We start from the raw sequence: 23,104 nt of genomic DNA, 5'->3' as shown, positions 1-23,104 counted from the left end.
CCTATGAATGACTAAACACTTTTAGCCTGGCTGGTACATCGCAGAATAAGCCAATATCAGATTGCTGTCAAGTATTCCATTGGGTCTCAATAGTTTGCCTAGCTGGTGAGCTAATTGCTGGGGCAGGTAAAGAGCAGGAATATTGTCAGACTCTGTAAGGCTAAAATCCATAGTTTTAGCATTAATTTCTGGAAAGAATCATTCTCTCAGGGCTGTGTACTAAGCCCCCTCCTTTACTCTCTGTACACCCATGACTGTGTCGCCACCCACAGCTCCAATCTCCTAATTAAATTTGCTGACAACACTACACTGATTGGTCTAATCTCAAATAATAACGAGGCAGCCTACAGAGAAGAAGTCATTACTCTGACACAGAGTAACAACCTGTCAAGATAACAACCTCTCCCTCAATATCACAAAAACAAAGGAGCTGGTTGTGGACTAGGGAAGAATGGAGACAGGCTAGCCCCTATTGACATCAATGGATCTAGGGTTGAGAGGGTGAACAGCTTTAAGTTCCTTGGTACAAACATCACCGAGGATCTCACGTGGTCTGTACATACCGGCTATGTGGTGAAAAAGGCACAGCAGCACCTCTTTCACTGAAGAAGTTTGGTGTGGGCCCCCAAATCCTAAGTACTTTCTATGGGGGCACAATTGAGAGCATCCTGACTGGCTGCATCACTGCCTGGTATGGGAACTGTACTTCCCTGAATCGCACGACTCTACAGAGAGTGGTGCAGACAGCCTAGCACATCTGTAGATGTGAACTTCCCACTATTCAAGACATTTACAAACACAGGTATGTAAAAAGGGCCCAAAGGATCATTGGGGACCTGAGTCACCTCAACCACAAACTGTTCCAGCTGCTACCATCTGGGAACCAGTACAGCAGCATAAAAGCCAGGACCAACAGGCCCCAGGACAGCTTCTTCTGCCAGGCCATCAGATTGATTAATTCATGCTGATACAACTGTATTTCTATGTTATTTTGACTGTCCTGTTGTACATACTATTTATTATAAATTACTATAAATTGCACATTTAGAGATGTAAAGATTTTTGCTCCTCATGTATTTGAAGGATGTAAGTAATAAAGTCAATTCAATTCTAACCAGCTTGCATCACAGCAAAATCAAAAATGATATCCAGGTGATTATGACATATTCCTCTTCCTCTCAACCTCTCTCCAGCCTTGAATATCATTGAACATCCTCTTGCAGGTGAGACTGGGCTCACTTCTTACCTGCCTTCATGACCTCCCTCCTTTTATTCCACTGACCTCTCCTATCAGATTCCTTTTTCTTCTTCAGCCCTTTAACTCTTCCACATATCACCTCCTAACTTTTCATATCAATTGCCACCCAGCTTCCCCTGCACCTGGAGTCACCTATCACCAACTAACTTGTACCCTTTGCGCTCTCCCCCATCCCCCGCACATGCTTATTTTAGCTTCTGCCCCGTTCTTTCGGTCTGAAGCGTCGACTGTTTATTCCTCTTCATAGACGTTGCCTGACTTTCTGACTTCCTCTAGCACTTTGTATGTAATTATCAAGATTTCCAGTGTCTGAGTAGTCTCTTGCGCCTGTTTCTTTATCTAAAAAGATGTAGCCAACATCTTTTTTCTGTGACAACATCTTAATGTTTTGTTCCACACCCCCCCCCCCCCAGGACTTTCTCCTATTTAAGTATGTGTCTTTTGTGTAAGATCACCCAAAAACACAGTACCCGATTCTACCTATGTGCCGATAACACCCAGGATTCTCTCAGCAACACAGTTATTTAGAGATACAGCGCGGAGGTCGCCCTTCGAGTCGTGCCGCTCAGCAGCCCACCAACAGGACAACTTACAGTGGCTGACTAACCAATAACCGGCACATCTTTGGACTCTGGGAGGACACACAGGAAGAAATGCACAAATTTGCTAAAAGGAGAATGCCGGAATTGAACTCTGAACTCCGACGCCGCGGGCTGTAATAGCGTTGCGCTAACTGCTAAGTTACCGTGGCGCTCTTCTGTCCCACTCCGAGAAGAGCCCTTAACCCCGCACTGGGCAGTTAGCATTGCCGCTGAGACTCTGACTTTGTGGTAGCGAACATTGTCTTTTCCGTTTACCATGCAATTCCTACCGTTGTCTACACATGAGCCTGCTGCCTACCTCTTCTACAAAGGTGACCTTGTGTATGTTTGGTATCCAGTTTCGTTATGATAGCTGGAGGCAGAGACTGCAGGACGCTGGAACCTGGAGCAACAAACAGGAACACAGCGAACAGAGCAGCATCTGTGGGGGGAAACGTGTAATTCCTCTCCCTAACTTTTCACACTCGGACAATGCTTTCGACCTGCCGAGTTCTTGGAGCATGATAGCTCTTGCTGAGCTATTTTGAGAAGCTTTTCTATGTTAAAAGGCTAAATAAATCGGTTTGTTTTTGCGTTGAGTTTCAAGTATCTTCCCCATGGGCGTGTTCTGCTGTTTTAAACTTTGAGAATCAGAATGACAACATAATATTGCACATGCTGGAAATCTGAAAATAAAGAAAATGTATAAATACGTGTCAGTGATATTGACATCATTCCCTATATCCTTGCACATTGTACAGTATACCCGCCCATCCAATTAGTGGCAGCGCCTTCCGTGTATGATCATAATCTACATATAAAAACAAGGCTGACGTTTCACGGTCAGCGATTGACAGCTGTGCGACGTGCTGGGGTGGGAGCTCGGTGATTGGCTAACTCGAGGGTCATTCATGGTGGGTCGCGAAGCTAATTGGCTGGGGTGGAGGGAGGAAGCGAGAAATCCTGAAGCGCTCCGGAGCCGGGCAGGAGTAGGGTGCTCGGAGGCGTCTGTGCGGCAGCTTTGCGGAAGATGTGAGCGCGGCGGCCGGAGACAGTCAGAAGCCGGCTCCGAGTACGTTTGCCGGAGGGCGTCGTTTGAAGTTGATCCCGCGGAGGAGATGCTGCGGCTCGAGGACTCGTCCTGGAGCATTTCGTTCGCCGGCTGCGGGTTTCTGGGCATCTACCATGTCGGAGTGGCCAGCTGCCTGTGCGAGCACGCCCCGCAGCTGGTGCACAACGCCAGCAACATCTACGGGGCATCGGCCGGAGCGCTGACAGCCTCTGCCTTGGTCAGCAGAGCCTGCCTGGGTAAGAAACGAAATCAGAGACGCCCTGTTCCCGGGACAGGAGTCTCTCTCGCCTCTAATCTCATCCTTTCACTCGTCCCAGAACTCCCCAACTATCAGCGAGGTACCTTGGGCGCAGTCGTCTGTTGGAGGTGCACATTTTACTCACGGGAAGTGTCTGGGGATTGTAAGAGGGAGGAAAGAAAATCTTTCATCTGGCGAAAAGATATTTTACAAGCAGGTGCAGCACCTGAAGGTTTTGAACAGATGGAGAGGCGAGGGGTGATGCCAGTGAGGTTAAGTCTTGAGGGCAGGGATGAGAATGCTGGCCAAGAGAAGTCAGGATAGATTGCAAACACGGGAAAACCTGCAGATGCTGGAAACCCAAGCAACACACAAAATGCTGCAGGAACGCAGCAGGCTACGGAAAAGGGTCGGCGTTTTGGGACGAGATCCTTCATCAGGAGTCTGCAGGCGGCGGAGAGAGAATCCCAGTCATGGAAGTGACTGGGAGAGGTACAGTACACCAGTCCTGATGAAGGGTCTCGGCCCGAAACGTCGATTGTTCACTCCTTTCCAACGGTGCTACCTGGCCTGGCGAGTTTCTCCTGCATTTTGAGTGCGTTGTCAGTACAAATTGAATGTAATGCTGGTGCAAAAGGAAACAAATCATAATATCAGATTTTGGAACTGCATCCCATTGGCTAGTGAAAACATTCCCTTTAGTCACAATCCCCCACCTAGTGGCCCTATTAGGTTAGTGGCCCTAACCTATTCTCTCTGACATGATCACCTGCCCGCACCATTCCCCTGCCTCCCACCAAGACTCCAGGCAATTTACAGTAAGTCTGCTAGCAGATGTGGATGGAAATTGCCCAGAGATAGAAGACTATGGGCAAGTGCTGGGAGATGGGATCAATGGAGATGGGTCACAGATATGGTGCGCCAATGACTGGTTCAAGTCAAGTTGTGTCTATTGCTGTGTGCACAATACTGTGAGCTGAATTTACAAAAACGAATCCTTGTGCAGATTCACAAGTTCAGGAAACACAAAATATGAATTGTACGTAATTTATATAACATAGTGGAGAGGAAAACTGCAGAATAGTACATTTGCTCAAAAAACAATAAGTTCATAGTGGAGCAAGGGGTGGACTGTAGTGTTCTGTTCCTACGGTAGAACTGGGGTTGTATTTTAGGTTTCCATGCTGTACAAGATCATAAAACATAGGAGCAGAATTAGGCCATTCAGCCCATCAAGTTTGCTTCACCATTCAATCATGTCTGATTTTTTCCCCCCTCTCAAGCCCATTCTCCTGAATTCTCCCCATAACCCTTGATACCCTTACTAATCAAGAACCTATCAACCTCTGCTTTAAATATCCACAATGACTTGGTCTTCTCACTCCAAATTCCTCGGAAGGCATCAGACAGACAACACAGCCTTTGGGATTCTTGATCCATTGTGAAAGAGAATTGTAGATTCCCCTGACTCTACTATCCCAAATTACCACTACAAATCTTCTCTCTCCCACCCCCCCCCCCCACAATGTGCCACAGTTTGTTTGCGCATCCTTCCTACGGCCCCCACTCTCACCCTTACAGGGAGCAACAATCTTGAGCATATTGGGCAAGTTCAGGGGCTGATGCTCGTCTTACACCACCTATTGGATCCCCCTACCTGCCTCACTTGGAGTCGTACCTGGCCTCAGATCAAATTTGAAGTAGTTAGTCTGATGGAAGTGACAGCCTGCTGAAACACAGGAGGCTCTTTCCTAATGCATCGCTTACTTGAATCTCAGATTCCAGGTCATTAACCTTGAGCCTGAATTCCTCCAGCAACCAGGTCTTGCTGTAGTTGTGGTCACCAGGAACCACAGTGGAGTCCAACTCCCATATCATGCAGCTATTGATCCTGCACCCCTATTTCATTTAATTTGTTTAAATTGGTATCTTTTTAGTTAATACTACTACATACAAAAAACCTTGCCTATTCTTACCTGCTCCTCACCTGTGCTTCCTTACTGAAGCCTCCCGAGCCAAAGTTCTCTCTAGTTTGTAGTGACCAATGCGCACAAAAATCTTGTGCTGGGCAGTTTTTTGCCCAGTGACAACATGTGCGATCTGAATTTTATATATAAACGTATTCATTTTAACAGCTGGCAAAACACTGTCAATAAGATCTTTGATCTTCTCTCAGTTTGATCGTTTTTGCTCCCATTCATCTGCACTCTCACAAAATGTGTAGCAGACCTTTAGCGGATATTGAAGAATTTTCTCCCTGGAGCCTTTGCCCATATGTGATTTGCTTGCTAAATGATGCTTTAAAAAGTCAAGTTTCAAAATATCACTCCACTTTCTTCCCTCTTGCAAGTTCTTCAGCAATAAATGCAGGTTACACCAGTTTCTGTATTGTACATAATATTTCTTGTAGCTGCATGTTCCTGACCTTGTGAGGTTTTGGTGTAGCAATCTCTACTGTTTCATTAAGCCATTCTGCTTTAAATGAACGAGCAGTTCTTTTGCAATTCACACCCTTTGTTTCTTTGGAATTCACCATGGTGCATCAAGAAGTTTTTCAATGCAAACAGTATAAATTAGCCAGTTCTAAAATCTGCAGACAAATTATCACAAATTCCACATTGTCAACACAGTCCATGTCAGAAACTGGAAAAAGAAATGTGATTGTGTGTGATCATGAAATATAACACGCCAACGAGGTAAAGGGTGACAACCTTTTTCGCGCAGTTTAATTTCTTTAGTATGCCAGTAGCAAAATGTGCGTGAATGCACATGTGCGCATTGTCAGAAACGAGCCACGCTCCCGAATAATGGCTTCAAGACAAATTCAAGGAAACAAAGTTTATTAACAGTTCTGCAGAGCTGGGTGCCTTCAGAGAAGGGAACCCTGAACCTTACAGGGCAGCAGGTTTTATCCTTCTTCCTTACCCCTCCCCTCCCTGACTCAGGAGGTACATAGTCTTATCCCATTCCATATTTGGAGTTGTTTTTTTTTACACATTTCTGTAAAACAATAGTCCATATCTCAGGACTTCAATGATTCCACAAACAGCTAATCTTGTCAGGGCTTCTGCATTCATAATTAAATCACATTTGTTTACTGACTTTAACCCAGACATAATTAAATCACATTTATCCTCTGACTTTAACCCAGACATAATTAAATCACATTTGTTTTCTGACTTTAACCCCGACCCCTTTCAGAAACGCACATCTTAATTTACTTTGAATCTCACACGCATCTTAGAGGGAACATTGCTCAGATCTTAGATTCCTTCACTGGCCCACTCGCACAGTGGCTGAGCCACAATGGTCTCTGGGGACTTGGCCTCCACCTCTTCTCACAGAAGCATGCCTCAGTTCACCACTTTACTCTGCCCACTTCAACAATGGCCATGAGCAATCATTTATGACATGATGGAACCCCCGCAGAGTGAGACAGGATATGCAAGTTCTAGCCAGGTAGCTCTGGGGTTCGATATTGAACCCAGGTTGCTGCAACTGTGTGTTGTCAGAATGAAATGTTGCTTCACTGTGCCTAATGCAATAACAAATTACAATAAAAAATTACAATAAAGGAGCAGCATGGTAGTGTAGTGATTAGCACGCCGCTTTACGGTACCAGCGACCCAGGTTCAATTCCTGCTACTGCCTGCAATGAGTTTGTCCCTGTGATCATGTGGGTTTCCTCTGGGTGCTCGGGTTTCCTCCCAGAGTCCAGTGGCATGCCAGTTGGTAGGTTAATTGGTCATTGTAAACTGTCCCGTGATGAGGCTAGGATTAAATCGGAATTGCTGGGCGGCATGGCTTGAAGGGTCTGAAAAGCCTTCTCTGAGCTGCTTCTCAATAAACAAACAGTATTAGTGCCAAGAATAGCTATCTGATAAAATGGGCTGGAGTTGTAATCTAGTTATTTTTACTCACTAGAGAATCTGGAAGACTGAAGATCGCTGAATCAGTGATAACTTGTTTCTGGAGATAGGGTTCAACTTCCTTGAAACTCAAGGGGATTTCATAGAACGTGAGGTCAGAACTGGGGAAGAAATGAGAATTAAAGTGATAGGCCTTGAGAAATGTTTGCTTATCTATAGGTTTTCAATGCAAGTAATTCATGCAGTAGTCACTCAATCTATATTTGAAATTCCAAATCCCTAGTATAAAAAGTCTGATTGTAAATAATGGAAATACTAAATTGGAAGAAGCATTTAATTACAAAAATCGTAATTTGAGTGCCTGGAAGAAATTATTAGAATCTGGAGTCAGAGCCTTGCCTATCACAGTGAGGGATAATCTTTGCAGGGAAGTGGAATGTGCCATCAGAATCAATGTAGTTGAGACAGTGACACCAAAGAAAACTTTACAGGAAGAAATGTAGTCTTGCAGATCAATGGGCTTAAATATTCATAGCTATCCTTGCTTGAAATGGAGGTGGGGAAGTCAAGGAAAGGAAGCCAAAGCAAGGTCACATGACATGCAGAAGCAGGGGTGATATATTTTTGAGTAAGGACAGGAAGCAGTACTTTAGGACCATTGTATGTTCATGGAAACAGACCTGTGTAAGAGAAATTTAAAATATTACACATATCCCATGAGAAGGCAAAAATAGTTAAATTTCATACATACTTTCTTGATAATGCATTTTATTCAAATGACTTAATTGTAATGCCTAAACAAATTAATGAACATGCTGGAAATTTCTACATGAAACTATCCGGGGCTGTGAATCATTTAAAATTTCTTGTCCTCCGCCCTATTGCAGATTTTACCTTGATGTTCTCATGTCTCCTACACCTTTCCTGCCATTGTACTTGTTCAATCCCTTTTTAGCTGTTGCCTTAAAGCATTAACTGTTTCTCTCAGCAAAAGTACTGTCTAACCGGCTGATGAGTTTCCAACATTTTCTATTTATACTTAGAAAAACAGCTTGGTTTACCCTGTGTCTATATATATAATATTTTATATATATATATATATATATATATGTATATTATTAGCCTCAGGTAGTGTCTTGGGTTGTTTCCTCATCCAAGAGGCTAGACTGAACTACTTCCTGTGTCTGTTAGTTAGCTTACCCTGAGCATTAAATCATCTATTTACACAACTACCGTAGTAACATATAAGCAGGCTATAATCCAGTGAATGATCTCCTCTAGCTAAGTTTCAGGATCATCACATGCTTCCTTAGACTGGTTGAATTGCGCATTTGTGTTGGTGAATGTGCAGCTCGTTTGGTTATTCTGTTATTCAGTGGCTGATTTGTGTCTTGCCTCTGCTCACTCTTCATACGTTGTAAATAAATTGCTAAAATCATAAGAGCCCACCATGTTGAAGAGAACATATTGATATCAATAAATGATTGACTAGCAAGTAGGAAGCAGAGGGTAGGGGACGGGCCTATCTCTTTCAGGTTTGCAATCTGTGAATGGTGGGATATCAGTAGAACTAGGGCTGGGTTTACAATACTAATTGTTGATTTAGAGAAATGAAGGAAATTTACACTAGCCAGATTTACGGTAAATATTACTTGTTATTTGAAATAATAAATATTGCTTATTATTTCAAGGGGAATAGAGTATAATAAACTTATGACAATGGTAGAAGACATCAGCAAGACCACATTGAGAGTACTGTGGACAATTTCAGTCAACCTAATTAAAGAAAATTATTATTTCATTGGAGGAAGTTCAGAGAAGGTTCACCGAAGTGATCCCATGTATTAATCAGTTTTCCCTATGAGGAAAAGTTAACTAGATTAGGACTCACTAGAGTTCAGAAGAACAATACCTTGGGTGACCAGACAAAATTAATGTTGAAGGGATGATTACTCCGGAACCAGAGTAAGAAACCAGAATAAGGAGTGCCCTTTTAAGATGAGGGAGCATTTCTTCCCTCAGGTCATTGTACATGCTTTGAATTCCTTGCCACAGAGTTGTTGGAGAAGGGTTTGGGTACATGTAAAATTGAGCTAGATTTCTACTCAGTAAGGGAATCAAACATTATGAGAAAAGCGTAAGACAATGGACAAGGAATGTTGAACCAGCCATGATCCTATTGAATGGTGGAACAAGCTAGAGGGACGAAGGGGCCTTGTCCTCTGTCTACATTTTATACTTTATACCTGCATGATATAAAATGATAGTCTAATTAAAGTATTAGGGCCTGGAAAATGGATCATGCAGTGATTTTGCAATGTTTTTTATTCCTTTATTCAATTTTAATTTTAAAAGAACTGTATAAGGAAGTTGAATTTCCTTCCTGCCTTTTTGTTCTACAAGCTAACAGAGAGAAACCTGAAAGTTCCCAGTGGTGTTCATTATCATACAACACAGATTCGGACCATTTTGCTTTACATTTGCAAGTATGTGACTGCTTTATCATTACTTGAATTAGAACTGCTTCAGAAGGTCCCATTCCATGAAATCTCACACTGCGAACCCTCCTCAGATATATCAAGAGAAATTTTCAACCCTCACAACTGTTCTGCCTTCATTCCCTGAAGTTCCCCCAGTTATGAATTATTAATTTTCTCTTCCTGGTCCTCTGCTATATTCCCCATCCCTCTAATTTTTGCCAACCCCCCCAGGAAACCACATCACAGTGACCTCACCAAAGGTTCTTTCTCAGAGACTTTCCTTCATCGTATCTTCTGGCCACCAAGTCAACAAATCAGGCGAAGGAATGGACTTTAGGTACTTGGAGTCCAACTTTCTATCACATTGCACCCCAACCCTCCTGCACTTTGGTATTTTGCAGGAATGAGCCCATGATTAAGATGTATGTCATTCCCCTGTGCACCATGAAATTTATATACCTTTTCAGACACCATAAATCTCCTAGTGTTAGAGTGTCAGGTGGAGCATGCCAATGGAAAACTGAGAAGTTGTGTTTTCATGATACAGAATAAGGCTGTTGTGAAAAATGTGGGATGCTACAATAATGCGTCAGCTGAGGGAAAGAAAATATTTAAGTTGGTAACTTGTTATGGACTTGTTCAAGTTCACGTAAGCCAGGAATAATTGATAGTTACCTCATTGTGAAAATAAAGTGATAGCAGTGTCTGCACTCCTTCATCGTTTAGATATCTTGTCTTACTTGTATATACAAATATTTTGTCATAACGTCATCAGCCGTGACCGACCTTGGGAGCTGGAATAACAAAATCAAGGACGTCACTGTTGCTTTAAGCCTCATGTTTGGCACCACATTACAAGGAATGATATCAAACTTAAAAAAAGAGGCCGGATGCAGACTCATAATCATACAAAATTAAATGGATTTAATTAGAAGAATAATTTGCACAAACACTATCCTGCATTGAGTTGGAAGGTGATCTCATTTAGATCTTTGAACCACTCCCTTTCATGGTTAAGATTAAAGTAAAACTGTCTTTATTGGTGGAAAATATCTAGAATGGGCACTTTCAGAAGTAAAATCAAGAAATGTATTTTTGTGCAGTGGAAATTACTGACCTTCCATCTTAAGCTTTGGATGTTGTTAATAATAAAAAATAAGGAAGGGAACCAGGGTAATGGATCAAAGAGGGGAGGGATGATATTGAGACACTGGGCAGCCAAGTCTGTACCAGCTTCTGGAGCCTGTTCCTATTCCGATATTTCTAGAACAAAAGTGCTGCTTTCTTTCAAGAGCACTTCATTAGAAAGTAACCTGATGCACTACCGTTTTGTCTTAGACTAAATTAAGATATGCCATGAATGTTTGTCTTTACAGGTTTAACCTAAATTGGCAAGATACAATTAAAAATTGTGCTCTCATTAAAACCTCTCGCTCTGAAAATTGTGAACTGTTTTGAGAACATTTTAATTAAATAGATCTGGAGCCCCTACAGCAGGTTCCACACTTTATTGAGATTTCAGCTCATTTTTGATTTAAATCCACATACTAACCACTTTCCTCAAACTCAAAGTTATTTTACAATTGTAGAAGGGTTTCAGAATTCTGTTGCTTTGTTCTCTTCAGATCTGAAAGATCTGGTTCTGATTTTTAAATTTGAACCTTCATTTAAGATTTCTAATCCTAATCAATTTAGGCTCTCTGTACCCACCCTATCAACCTCATTTAATATCTTGGAAGTCTGAATAAAATGATCCTTAATTTTCTAAAGTCCAGGTAGTATCAGAATCAGGTTTATTATCTCCGGCATGTGTCCAGAAATTTGTTAACTTAGCAGCAGGAGTTCGATGCAATACAAAATAATTGGAAAAAATTTTTAAAAAATGAATGAGTAAATCAATTACAGTATATGAATATTGAATAGATTAAAAATCGTGCAAAAACAGAAACAATATATATTTTTAAAAAGTGAGATAGTGTTCATGAGTTCAATGTCCATTTAGGAATCAGATGGCAGAGGGGAAGAAGCTGTCCCTGAATCACTAAGTGTGTGCCTTCAGGCTTCTGTACCTCCTAGCCTATGGTAACAGTAAGAAAATGGTGTGCCCTGGATGCTGGAGGTCCTTAATAATTGATGCTGCCTTTCTGAGTCACTGTTCCTTGAAGGTGTGCTGGATACTTTGTAGGCTAGTACCCAAGATGGACCCAACTAAATTTATGACCTCTGCAGCTTCTTTCGGTCCTGTGCAGTAGCCTCCGCCCCGCCCCCCAATACCAGACAGTGATGCAGCTTGTCAGAATGCTCTCCACAGTACATCTATAGAAGGTTTTGAGTGTCTTTGTTGACATACCAAATCTCTTCAAACTCCTAATGATGTATAGTCATTGTGTTGCCTTTCTTATAACTTGGAGTATCATACAAGTTTGAGTGACCTTTGCTTATAATTGCACTCTTTCCAGGCCTGTGCTGTAGATGTACAGGTGTACAGGTGTACAGTGCAGTGGAACTACTGTCCTAAGGTTCTCCACTAGAAATCTTCTTGACTTTTATGGTTCTTTTTGTCCTAATCCATTCTATTTTGCCTGCATTCAAAAATATTTGACATTGTTTTGCCAATCTGCCTAATCTATTGCTGTAGAACTTTGTTAATGTGGAACAGTCAGGACTTCTCTGGTCTGTTAAATGTTACTTCAATTAATACTCAATGCATTTTAATTCACTGTTTTAAGATGTTACAAAGTAGATCATAAATGTCCAGTGAATGAAGTGCATTACAAGGGAATGCAGTGAACAGCACCAGGTGAGTTTCCAAAGGAGTCCAGAGCTAGGCACTCGGTTGTGTTAGGGCAGGGGTGTCAAACTCATTTTAGGTCACGGGCCGGATTGAGCAAAATGCAGCTTCATGCAGGCCGGATCAGTCGGACGCGTGCGAACGCAGCTTTCGTTGCCTCCGTTTTTTCAGCCTGCTCTCATGTGTCTCAATCTCTGCTATAACTACAAAGTGTTTCACTTTACAAATTCCGTTTCTTATGAAGAAGACTGCCGAGCAAGACTGCCGAATAAACACTAAAAACCCTGAAAACCTGGTACCTGAATAAACTCAGCATTAGCCATATCATACGCCATAGGCACTTCGATTACTGGGGCCAGCTTTAATAGTAATTAGATATTATCTCGCGGGCCAAAGATAATTCCACCGGCCCGCGGGCCTTGAGTTTGACATATATGTGTTAGGGTGAATATGAGAACTGAGGTGCCACAGTGTACAGAAAGCACCAAAATGGGACTCCAGTGCAGGAAATGGAGCCCCATTGTGTTAAAGGGAGCACAGGAATTAGTACATGATAAGTCAGATGCTGAACTATTGAGATTTCTGAACAATTGTAGATGGGATTATTAGTTTTACTGGAATATTAGTTCATTTTTTAATGTTTCCACCAACACCACTTAAAACACTGCCTATCCTATCATGATTCACAAATTGGATTGTAACCCCAGCATACATCAGTTATAGACAGCCACTTGCCAGATCCTGTCAAATGGGTGCCTCCAGACCATGGATATCGCCATTGCCAACTCCAGTTCCAACTCTGGGCAGCTTCAGACCATGGGTCCCACCATCGCCAATTCTGGTTCCAGCAACCCCAGATGACTTCAGACCAGGAATTAAGTAGCCTCTAGCCCCGGCTTCAGCCTGACCCTGGCTGCTACCAGCTCCAGGCCGAGGCCTTCCTCACTGCCGTTGGGTGCCTGGGCTCCCCTGCCCCCACCACCACTCTCCAACCCCAGGTTTCTCAGCCACCCCCGTAACCTCTTGAGTCCTCCAAGCCTCTATCTTTATCCCACCCTCCCTTCCCTGAACACCTCAACCCAGACCCCACCACCTCTGGCTCCACCAACTCTCCTCCCCCATCTGATCCTAGCTTTAATCCCTGCTGTGTTTTCACCATTTCCTCTGACACTCCTCTCTCTGATGCAAAGGATTCTGTATTCCACAAGAGCCTTGCCTTTATCCCCATTTGTCTGCATTTCGGTGATTTCTGCACCCCCCCCCCCCCCCAGCGTCCTTCTTCAGTCACTTCTGACTCCAAGCCCACCTCTTTAGCAAGAAATCAGCAACCTGTACTGATGACCACTTCTCCCATCTCTAAGCTGCCTCCTCTTCTTGGACCACCCTGCTCTTGTTCTCTGCCTGCTCCTGATCTTGTATCTTTTTTAAAATTGGCAATGATACACCAACTGGCTTGACTTCAGCACTCCTCCTCAAACCTTACCTCCTCTGAACAGATTTCCCTCCACTCTCTCTGTACCAATCCCAACCTTGGCATCAAACCTGCAGACAATGGCAGTGCTCTTGTCGTCTGGTAGGCTGACCTCTACTTTGCTGACTCCAAGTGGCAAATCTCAAACACCTTTTACTTACCCCTCGAAAAGGACCCCATTCTGAGCCATCAGGCCCTGTCTACTGCACCTTCCCAACTTCATTAACGAAGATCTTCTATCCACTGCCATCAACCTCATATTCCCCTTGTTTCTACCTCCTACCCAAGATCCACAAACCTGACTGTCCAGGTAGGCCCATAGTCTCAGCTTGCTTCTGCCCCACTGAACTAGTGTTCCTACACCTCAACCCCATTCTATCCCCCTTGGTTGATTCCCTTCCCACTTGCATCCAAGGCACTTCATATGCTCTCGATGTCCTCATCAATTTTCAATTCCCTGGTACTGACTGCCTCATTTTCACCATGGATGTTCAGTCCCAATACAGTTTTCTATCCCCTATCAAAAAGACCCAAAGGCCCTCCACTTTTTTCTCAACGAAAGACCCAACCAGTTCCACTCCACCACCATCCTCCTTTGTCTGGCAGAAATGGTCTTCAGCCTCAACAATTTCTCCTTCGGCTCCTCACACTTTTTCCAAACTCAAGTAGTAGCCATGGATCCCAGCTATGCCTGCCTTTTTGTTAGCTATGTAGAATAATCCAAGTTCAAAGCCTTCCCTGGTAATGATCCCCAACTCTTCCTTTGTTACATTGACAATTGCATTAATACTACTTCATGCACCCATGCTAAGCTCATCAATTTCATCAACTTTGCCTCCAACTTCCACTCTGCCTTAAATTCATTTGGTCTCCTTCCTCAGTTTCTCCTGGCTATACCTTTTTCCACCCTGTCCCCTGCAAAAATGCTACTCCCTCTTCTCGGTTCCTTCATCTCCACCATGTCTGTTCCCACAATAAGGCATTCCTTTGTAGGACATCAAAGATGTCCACTCTCTTCAAAGAACAGGATTTCCATTCCTCTACCATTGATGCTGTCCTTACCCACATTGCCTCCATTTACTGGACATTCATGCTTCACCCATCTAGCCACAGTCTTAACGTGGGTGGAGTTCTTTTTGTCCTCACCTACCACCCCATAAGCTTCCATATCCAACATATCATTCTCCACACCTTCCATCATCTTCAGCAGAATCCTACCACCAAAGGTATCTTTACCTTCCCAGCCCCCACTCTCTGCTTTCTCCAGGGATCATTCCCTCTATAATTCCCATGCCCATTTGTCCTTCCCCAGTTATCTCCTTCTTGACATATGTCCATGCAAGCGACAGAAATGAATACACCTGCCCTTTCACCACCTCCCTCACTTCCATTAAGAACCTCAGATTGTCTTTCCAGATGAGGCAACACTTCACTTATGACTCTGTTGGGCTTGTCTATTGTTTCTGGCGCTTCTGATGCGGCCTCCTCTACATTGGTGAGACCCAACATAAATTGTGAGACCACTCCATTGAGTACCTCCACTCCATCTGCCAAAAGTGGAATTTCCCAGCGGCCAACCATTTTGCTTCCTATCCCCATTCCCATTCCAACATATCAGGCTATGGCCTCATCTTTTGTCAAGATGAGGCCATTTTCGTATTCCATCTAGGTAGTTTCCAACCTGACGGCACGAACATTGACTACTCCTTCCAGTAATATTTTTTTCTTTTCCTCTCCTCCTTACTCCTACTCTGGCCTCATTCTTCATCTTCTCACCTGCTTATCAACTCCTCCTGGTGCCCCTCTTTCTTCCCCAGTCCATTCTCCCCTCCTATCATATTCCTTCTCCAGCCCTTTACCTATCCTATCTGGCTTCACCTATCACCTTCCAGCTTACCCTCTTACCCCACCCCAAACTTTTTATTATGCCCTCTTCCCCCTTCCTTTCCAATCCTGATGAATGGTCTCAGCCCAAAACATTGATGGTTTATTCACTTCCATAGAAGCTGCCTGACGTGCTGAGTTCCTCCAGCATTTTGCATACATTGCAATTGGAAATCCTGTTCAGCAGCAGTATCTGTTGTACAATTATATTGTTGGCCAGATCAATAATTCATTTCACTTTTATTTACTTTAGATAATGTAGTTTCTCTAAAATGATTTTTTCCTATAATAATATATTGTTATTTCCTGTCACCTCTTTGCACCTCTGTCCTGAGGCTGTCCTTTCTTTAATGACTGGCACTATAATGGGAAGTTTGACTTTGGGTGTTGTCAGGTATTGACCATTTGGCTGGGTTAATCTCCTCTTCTTAATTTGTTTAATGTTCTATCGGCCTGTATTCACATTATGTATTGCTACTTATTCAATCACATGCTTTCTTTTATCTTTCACTTGCTCTTTCTCTTATCTGCATAGCTTCTCTCCCTCTACTTCCCTCTCCCCACACCTTTACCTTCCTCTGTCCCATCCCTTCTCCCTTGCTGTTTCTTTCTTTTGCTGTCTATCTACCTACCCTTCTTTGGCTGTGTCTGTCTTGTTGTTTCTCTTTGTGTCTTGCTCTCCCCCTCCCCTTGCTGTCTGTCTCGCTGTCTCTCTCATGCACACTCTTGTGAAAACCTTCAAAAGACCATAACCCTATCTCCCTGTACAAAGCAGTCCCGATATGGTATGATGTAGTGCTCCACGTTGTTTGAATGTTACAGATCTCAGTAAAAAAAGGATGTGTCTTGTGTGTTGGCCCTACAAAGAAAAAAATAGTATAAAAACTAGTTTTTCTAAAAGTAAATAACAGCAGTTGTTTTGCCAGATAAGTGACATTCATAATCACATTGGAGACAAGTTCTACAGTTGATGTCATTAGGAGACTTTTTAAGCCATGACAAAGGTCATAAGAAGGGTGAAAATCCTGCGGGGAAAATTGGGAATCAAATTTCCAAAAGGGTTAAGATGTTAAGATGTTAAGATGTTAAGATTCTTGCAAATGGGCACAATATTGCAGCTCAACATCTAAGCTGATTTTTACATTCACAGCACTTTTATAGAATCATATAGGTCTCAATGGGTAATGAGCACATTCCATTTTTACAGACGTTCACAAGTCGGTTTTATCTGTCAGTGGGGTATGTGCAAAAATCATTCCATGTGGTAACCGGTATTCCAATGAATGGCATCAAAGGCACATAAAACTGATAAGAAAGACCAATTAGTAAAATGGACAGTTGGGGGGTGGTTTCGGTAAGAGGGGGAGAGTGAGGAATGAATGTAGATATGTACTTCGTACTTCTGAATTTTTTTAAACTCTCGGAATTCATTCGTAAGTAGGAGTGTCCTTAAGTCAGATGGACTGACCCATAGGAGCTTCTGAACAGAAGCACTTTATTGACCATTTAAAACTTGACAATATTCATCAAATTGTTCATTAGAAAGCAACATGGAACTGTGTTTGTTACAAGTTTGTTTTTGTTCACCCCCTACTCAACCTATCCAAGGGGCACTGAACATTTTGATTCATTAGTTATTATCTAATTGAGTAAAGAAAGATGAAATCTAATTCCGGCTCAGTTAGTAAAGATTGACCGCTCTGAGTGGTCTGTTTACTGATTAAATAGTTGCGGATCTGAATCATTTTGTTTTGTGTGAGGTAACTAGAAATTGGTGTGCAGACGCAGATAACACTGCTATGCAAATACACTGCTTTAGTTCAATACCAAAACAATTTTCAAAGCCATTCTTTTCAGGAACTGACCCTAATTCTCTGGAAGTATCAACAATGTTCTCGGTACAAATTGTATTGCTTTGCCAGCTACCTGAATGGTTGATGATCACGTTTGTTGGACATTTGGCAATTGAATATTCTGAGGAATAAAATCTACTGCAAAAATACTGAAATGAGTCAAATCCAGTAAAATAAACTTCAGTTTTAAGTTTGGGGGAAAGAATAACTATATAGCTTCCTGCCTAAACAAATCAGTGGAGTTCCTTTATTATCCTTGGTCTTATCACCCAATTAAAATATATTTCATTGGTTCCTTTTATATAGGTAGCAAACTTTGACAATCCATTAATAAACCGTGTGAGGTGACTTCTATTCACATGATTCTATTGCCCTCTTGAAAAAAATAGATTTAAAAAAAAAACATTGCATTTTGTGAGAGGGCATTTCACAGCTACACTCTGTTGCACACAAGTCCCATAATGTTGGATTCAGTGCACTAGTGTGTACAAAGGCCTCACTTCACTTCCTGTGCCAAGTTGGGCTGAGGCCGTCGGGCTGGTCAAGGATAGTGTAGTGGAGGTAGAAGGGCAGCTGTTGGGAAAGTAAGATGAGGGAGGGAGGAGAGTTCAGGAGTATGGATCTTTATTAACAAATCTTTAGTCATCAGTCAGAATCAGGTTTAATATTGCAGTGTCTATTGCATCCGGTGCTCCCGGTGCGGCCTCCTCTACATCGGCAAGACCCGACACAGATTAGGGGACCGCTTCGTCGAGCACCTACGCAATAGACAGGATACCATACCATACAATACCATCACAATAGACAGGACCTCCCGGTTGCCACCCACTTCAACTCTGCCTCTCATTCCCATCTAGATATGTCCATACATGGCCTCCTTTACTGCCATGATGAGGCCAAACTCAGGTTGGAGGAGCATCACCTCATCTACCGTCTGGGTAGCCTCCAGCCTGGTGGTATGAACATTGAATTCTCTAATTTCCGGTAATTCCCTCCCCTCCCCCTTCCCCTATCCCAGGTCCCTCTCTGCCTCTCTCCCCTTTCAACTTTCTGCTTCTTTATCTCTACAGTTCTTTCATGCTTATCCCCTCCCCCCTTTATCTTTCCTCTGATTGGTTTTCCACCTGGCGCCTCTAGGCCCTACCCCCTCCCCTATCTCTATTACTGGGCTTCGGTCCTCTCTTCCCCCCCCCATTCCTGATGAAGGGTCTCAGCCCGAAACGTTGGCTACTCTTTTCTCACGGATGTTGCCTGGCCTGCTGAGTTCTTCCAGCGTTGTGTACGTATTCTCTGGATTAATATCACTGGCATATGTCATGAAATTTGTTATCTTTGTGGCAGCAATACAATACAATGCATAATAAATATAGAAACAGGCCTGAATTACGGTAAATATTTGTGTATATTAAATAGTTAAGGTAAAGTAAGTAGTGCCAAAAAAAATATTAAATAAGTAGTGAGGTAGTGTTCATGGGTTCAATGGCCATTTAGAAATTGGATGGCAGAGAGATAGAAGCTGTTTCTGAATGGCTGAATACCTCCATCCTGATGTTAGCAGTGAGAAGAGGGCAAGTCCTGTGCGTTTTGGAGATGGGGTGCCCTCAATGACAGACACCGCTCCTTAAAAATCCTTCACTAGCTGGAGATTGAGGTTGATGATGATGATGCAGCATTCTCCTGTGTGGTTTTAAAGGAGAATTTCATGTATATAGTGTTCTCCAGAATGTTCTGTGTTGTTTCATACTCAATGCGATGCTATTGAAGTGTAAGATCAAAGAGAAAATGCTGAAGGTGAAGCAAGTCTGGGAGAGAAATAAAGAGTGAGTATTTCAGGTTGTGATCTTCCATTAGAGCTTACAGTGGAAATGTGCTCCTGTTTCAGGTAATGAGAAGAGCTAGTGAGAAGGGAATGTAGGATATCCAGGTGACATAAATACTGTTGGTGTCACTCAAGAGAGCTGGTTAACTGGTGCATGTCAGATAATCAAAGCTGATTTGCCCTGGGGAGGAGAGTGAGGATGGTTCAGGGAAATGAGCAATACTGCAATTGTGAGAATGTTGGAAATCTGAAATGAAAGAGGATGCTGGAACTACTCGGCAGATGATGCAGTTTCTGGGGGGGGGGGGGGGGGGTGGGGAGGGAAGAAAATGAACTGAATTAAAGTTGCATGTGGATGATCTTGCATCAGAGCTGGCCAGCATTGACAAGAAAGACTGGTTTACTGAAATTGTTGTTGAATTGTATGGGCTGCACTGTGACTTGAGGGGCTGTTTTTTTTTCAAGCTTGCAGTGAGTTACGTTGGAACAGTGCAGAAGACAGAGCAAGAGACTTGCATGCTATCAAAGATGTTCCCTTTGTTTCATTCCTGCCCTTCTCTGCAACTTTAGACCTAGCTGTAGGTGAAACGCCATTAACCTACAACATTAGCTCTGTTCATCAATGCTGTCCTATATACTGTACTTAATATCCCCAGCATTGTATACTTTAATCAAAAATAATTACCTGCATCTGCAGTATTTTTTGCTCTATGACGATTGTCACTTCTAAAGTACACTATCAGAGATTCAACAACAAACTGTTTAATTTTGTCTTTATAATCTAGGGAATGTATAGATCCTACAGATTTGTTTTGCAGGCTTAAACTTTGTGCCACGGCCTTATGTGGATGTAATGTCAGCTGAATAAAAGTGCTGTTTTAATGGGAATTTGAAAAACCACCATGTAATTCAATCACAAGAAGGCAACTTTCTGTTCTGTGGCAATACTGTGTATTTATTTAGATTTTTTTTTAATGTGGTAAAATGTAAATAGTGCTTCATATTTGGGGCAAGACTTGAGCAAAGTCTGGTTTGCTCAAGGCTGATTAACGACTTGGTCCAATATTGCCCCATAAATCCTCAGACAACCTGAGCCTACCGATCTTTGGGAAATCCACTGGGGAGGTGGAAGCCCAGTGTCTGCAAGTACGAGTCCATGAGAATCTGGAGGCTGAAGACTGCCTGATCTGGGGTTGTATGTATTTGCATGTTTATTTTAGGGAGTGAGAGCACACAGTCTATGCTCCCGCTGTCACTTCCCTTCCCTTGCTCTCCTTGGCTGTATCCCAGTGCCTCTTTCTGTGGCTTTGTGCTAAATTTTATTTGATCACACCCGTGCTGTGCCTGAGGAGATTTTCAGTCTGCTAACAGCTTACTGTGGTTTTATTTCAGATTTCTGGTATCTGCAGATACCAAAAATTTGAAATAAAAACAGAGTGAGCTTGGAGCACCCAATGTGTTAGGCGATGTCTGTGAAGAGAAATGCAGAAATAATCTGGACTCACCCTGAACCTTTGACTCCGTTTTCTCTCTCCACACATGCTCCCTCAACTGCAGAATCTTTCCAGAGCCTTCCTCTTTTTGTTGCACAATTTAAGATTGTTGTTGGACCACAGAACTATGACAGATGTAGGGGTCTGGACTTATTAAATAAATATGTTCTGTTTCTCTTTGAAGAGGAGGGTTGACGGCATTAAAATTATTTGAACTGGTGGATGAGTAAACATTGCACTCAGCAGCCACTTTATTAGCTACCTCCTATACCTATTAAAGTGGCCACTGAGTGTATGCTTGTGGTCTTCTGCTGTAGCCCATCCACTTCAAGGTTCGACATGTAACACACACGACTTTTATAATGCGTGGTTATTTGAATTACAGTTGCCTTCCTGTCAGTTTAAACCTGTCTGGTCCTTTTCCTTTGGCCTCTCTCATCAACAACATGTTTTCACCCACAGAACTGACTCTCACTGGATGCATTTTGGTTTGGTTTTTGCACCGTTTTCTGTAACCTCTAGAGTGTTGTGTGTGGAAAACCCCAGGAGATCCAGCAGTTTCTGAGAAACTCAAACCAAAAGCCATTCCACAGTCCAAGTCACTTAGATTGCATTTCTTCCACGGTCTGATGTTTGGTCTGAGCAGCAACTTGACTGCGTGCTTTTTTGTATTGAGTGCTGCACACGATTGGCTGATTATATATTTGCATAAACAAGCACTTGTACTTAATGAAGTGGCCACTGAGTTCACCTCACATTTTCATCAGTTTGCAAAGAGTTTAATAAAGAAGCTGCCTTGTGCAGTATTTTAGCCATTCTCCACAATAGAAAGAAATGCTTCATAAAGCCATCTGTATCCTAATGATGTCACAAAATGCTTAGCCACTAAAGGAGTACTTTATGAAGAGCAGTCACTGTTATATTCAGAGAAACATGACATCTGGAGAACTCTTTTTCTCTTGATTGAGTGGTGCTGTGGGATGTCCTACATTGTATGCGGAGATGAGGAAACCTTGCCCATGTTGAGAAGTTGCATCACTAAGAGTTCCGCACTCCCTCAGTGTTAAAATTCAAAATTGTTGGGAATACTATGGAAAGAGCCTTTTACCTTTTCTAGCCTGCCGATTACTTCCCCCGGAGCCCCTCCTCCTTCCCTTTCTCCTGTGGTCCACTCTCCTGTCCTATGAGATTCCTCCTTCTGCAGCCCTTTACATGGCTTCACCTATCACCTTCCAGACAACCTCCTTCACTTCCCCACACCTTTTTATTGTGGCATCTTCCTCCTTCCTTCACAGTCCTGAAGAAGGGTCTTGGCCCAAAACATCGACTGTCTATTCATTTTCGTAGATGCTTCCTGACCTGCTGAGTTCCTCCAGCATTGTTGCTTTGGATTTCCAGCATCTACGGACTTTTTCGTGTTTATAATAACAGAGTTATCTTCTCTTTTCTGCTGAGCTTTTATCAAAAACCCTTGAAAATTCACTGAAGCCCCAACCTAGATTATTGAACTTGTAATAGGCTGATATTGAGGGGAGGGTCCTTGGTCAAGACCATATGTATTTAGATTCCAAGTGCCAATGTCCACCTTTATTAAGGGGGATTCCTGGTGATGGTTACATTGGGGATGTCTGCAAGGAAGAATCCATCCTTCTGAGGTTGTGATCTATTACATTGTCTAAAGAAGGTGAACACTGAATTGTATTGTAACATTGGGCTATAAATAAAAGGCAGACCTGAGTGGGGGAATGCCATAAATCTGCAAGAAGGAAGTATTCAGTGGCTTGATTAGTTGCTTTCTGAGGTGAGATTGAGTAGTGCAAAGTAGACCAAAGTAGTGCTTCAGCAACCAGAGTTCAGGGCTACTAATCCAAAAAATATGGACTGAAATCCTCTAAAGCACTACAAGAATTAAGTTCAAGTAATTAAATAAATCTGAAAGTTGAAAAAGAAACGTTTGGCAGAAAATCCCATCTGGTTCACTTGGGGAAGGGAATCTGCTTGCTTAGGCACGACTGCAGATGCAGCAACAGTGCTGTCCCTTATCTCCCTCCTCAGTTTGGGGGCATTCGTGCATGGGCAGTAAATCCCAGCGTTGCTGGAAAGTACTCAAATTTTAAAATGTATTTTGTAATTTTGACCCACCTCCATCTCATTGTTTTGCACTTAGTGCATCTGACATTTCAAAGTTCAAAGTAAGTTTATTGTCAAAGCACATGTATGTCACGATATACGACCCTGAGTTTCAGTTTTCTGTGAGCACACTCAGCAAGTCTGTAGAATAGAAACTATAGCAGG

At 42.6% G+C, this 23,104-nt stretch overlaps 1 protein-coding gene across 1 annotated transcript in view; it reads left to right on the top strand.

Moving 5' to 3' along the window:
- The first annotated feature begins 2,730 nt into the window (after nucleotides 1–2,730).
- The window catches only part of pnpla2 (patatin-like phospholipase domain containing 2), an 82,331-nt gene continuing 61,957 nt past the window's right edge, over nucleotides 2,731–23,104 (top strand). The window contains exon 1 of the mRNA XM_073049230.1: nucleotides 2,731–3,147. Within this exon, the coding sequence (XP_072905331.1) occupies nucleotides 2,751–3,147 (397 nt within the window). The 5' untranslated portion in view covers nucleotides 2,731–2,750. The remainder of the gene's footprint in view (nucleotides 3,148–23,104) is intronic.

Source organism: Hemitrygon akajei, chromosome 6, assembly GCF_048418815.1.
Source record: "Hemitrygon akajei chromosome 6, sHemAka1.3, whole genome shotgun sequence".
NCBI classification, from domain to species: domain Eukaryota; kingdom Metazoa; phylum Chordata; class Chondrichthyes; order Myliobatiformes; family Dasyatidae; genus Hemitrygon; species Hemitrygon akajei.
Note: the sequence above shows the minus strand (reverse complement) of the source record. Positions and strands in the feature narration are given on the sequence as shown.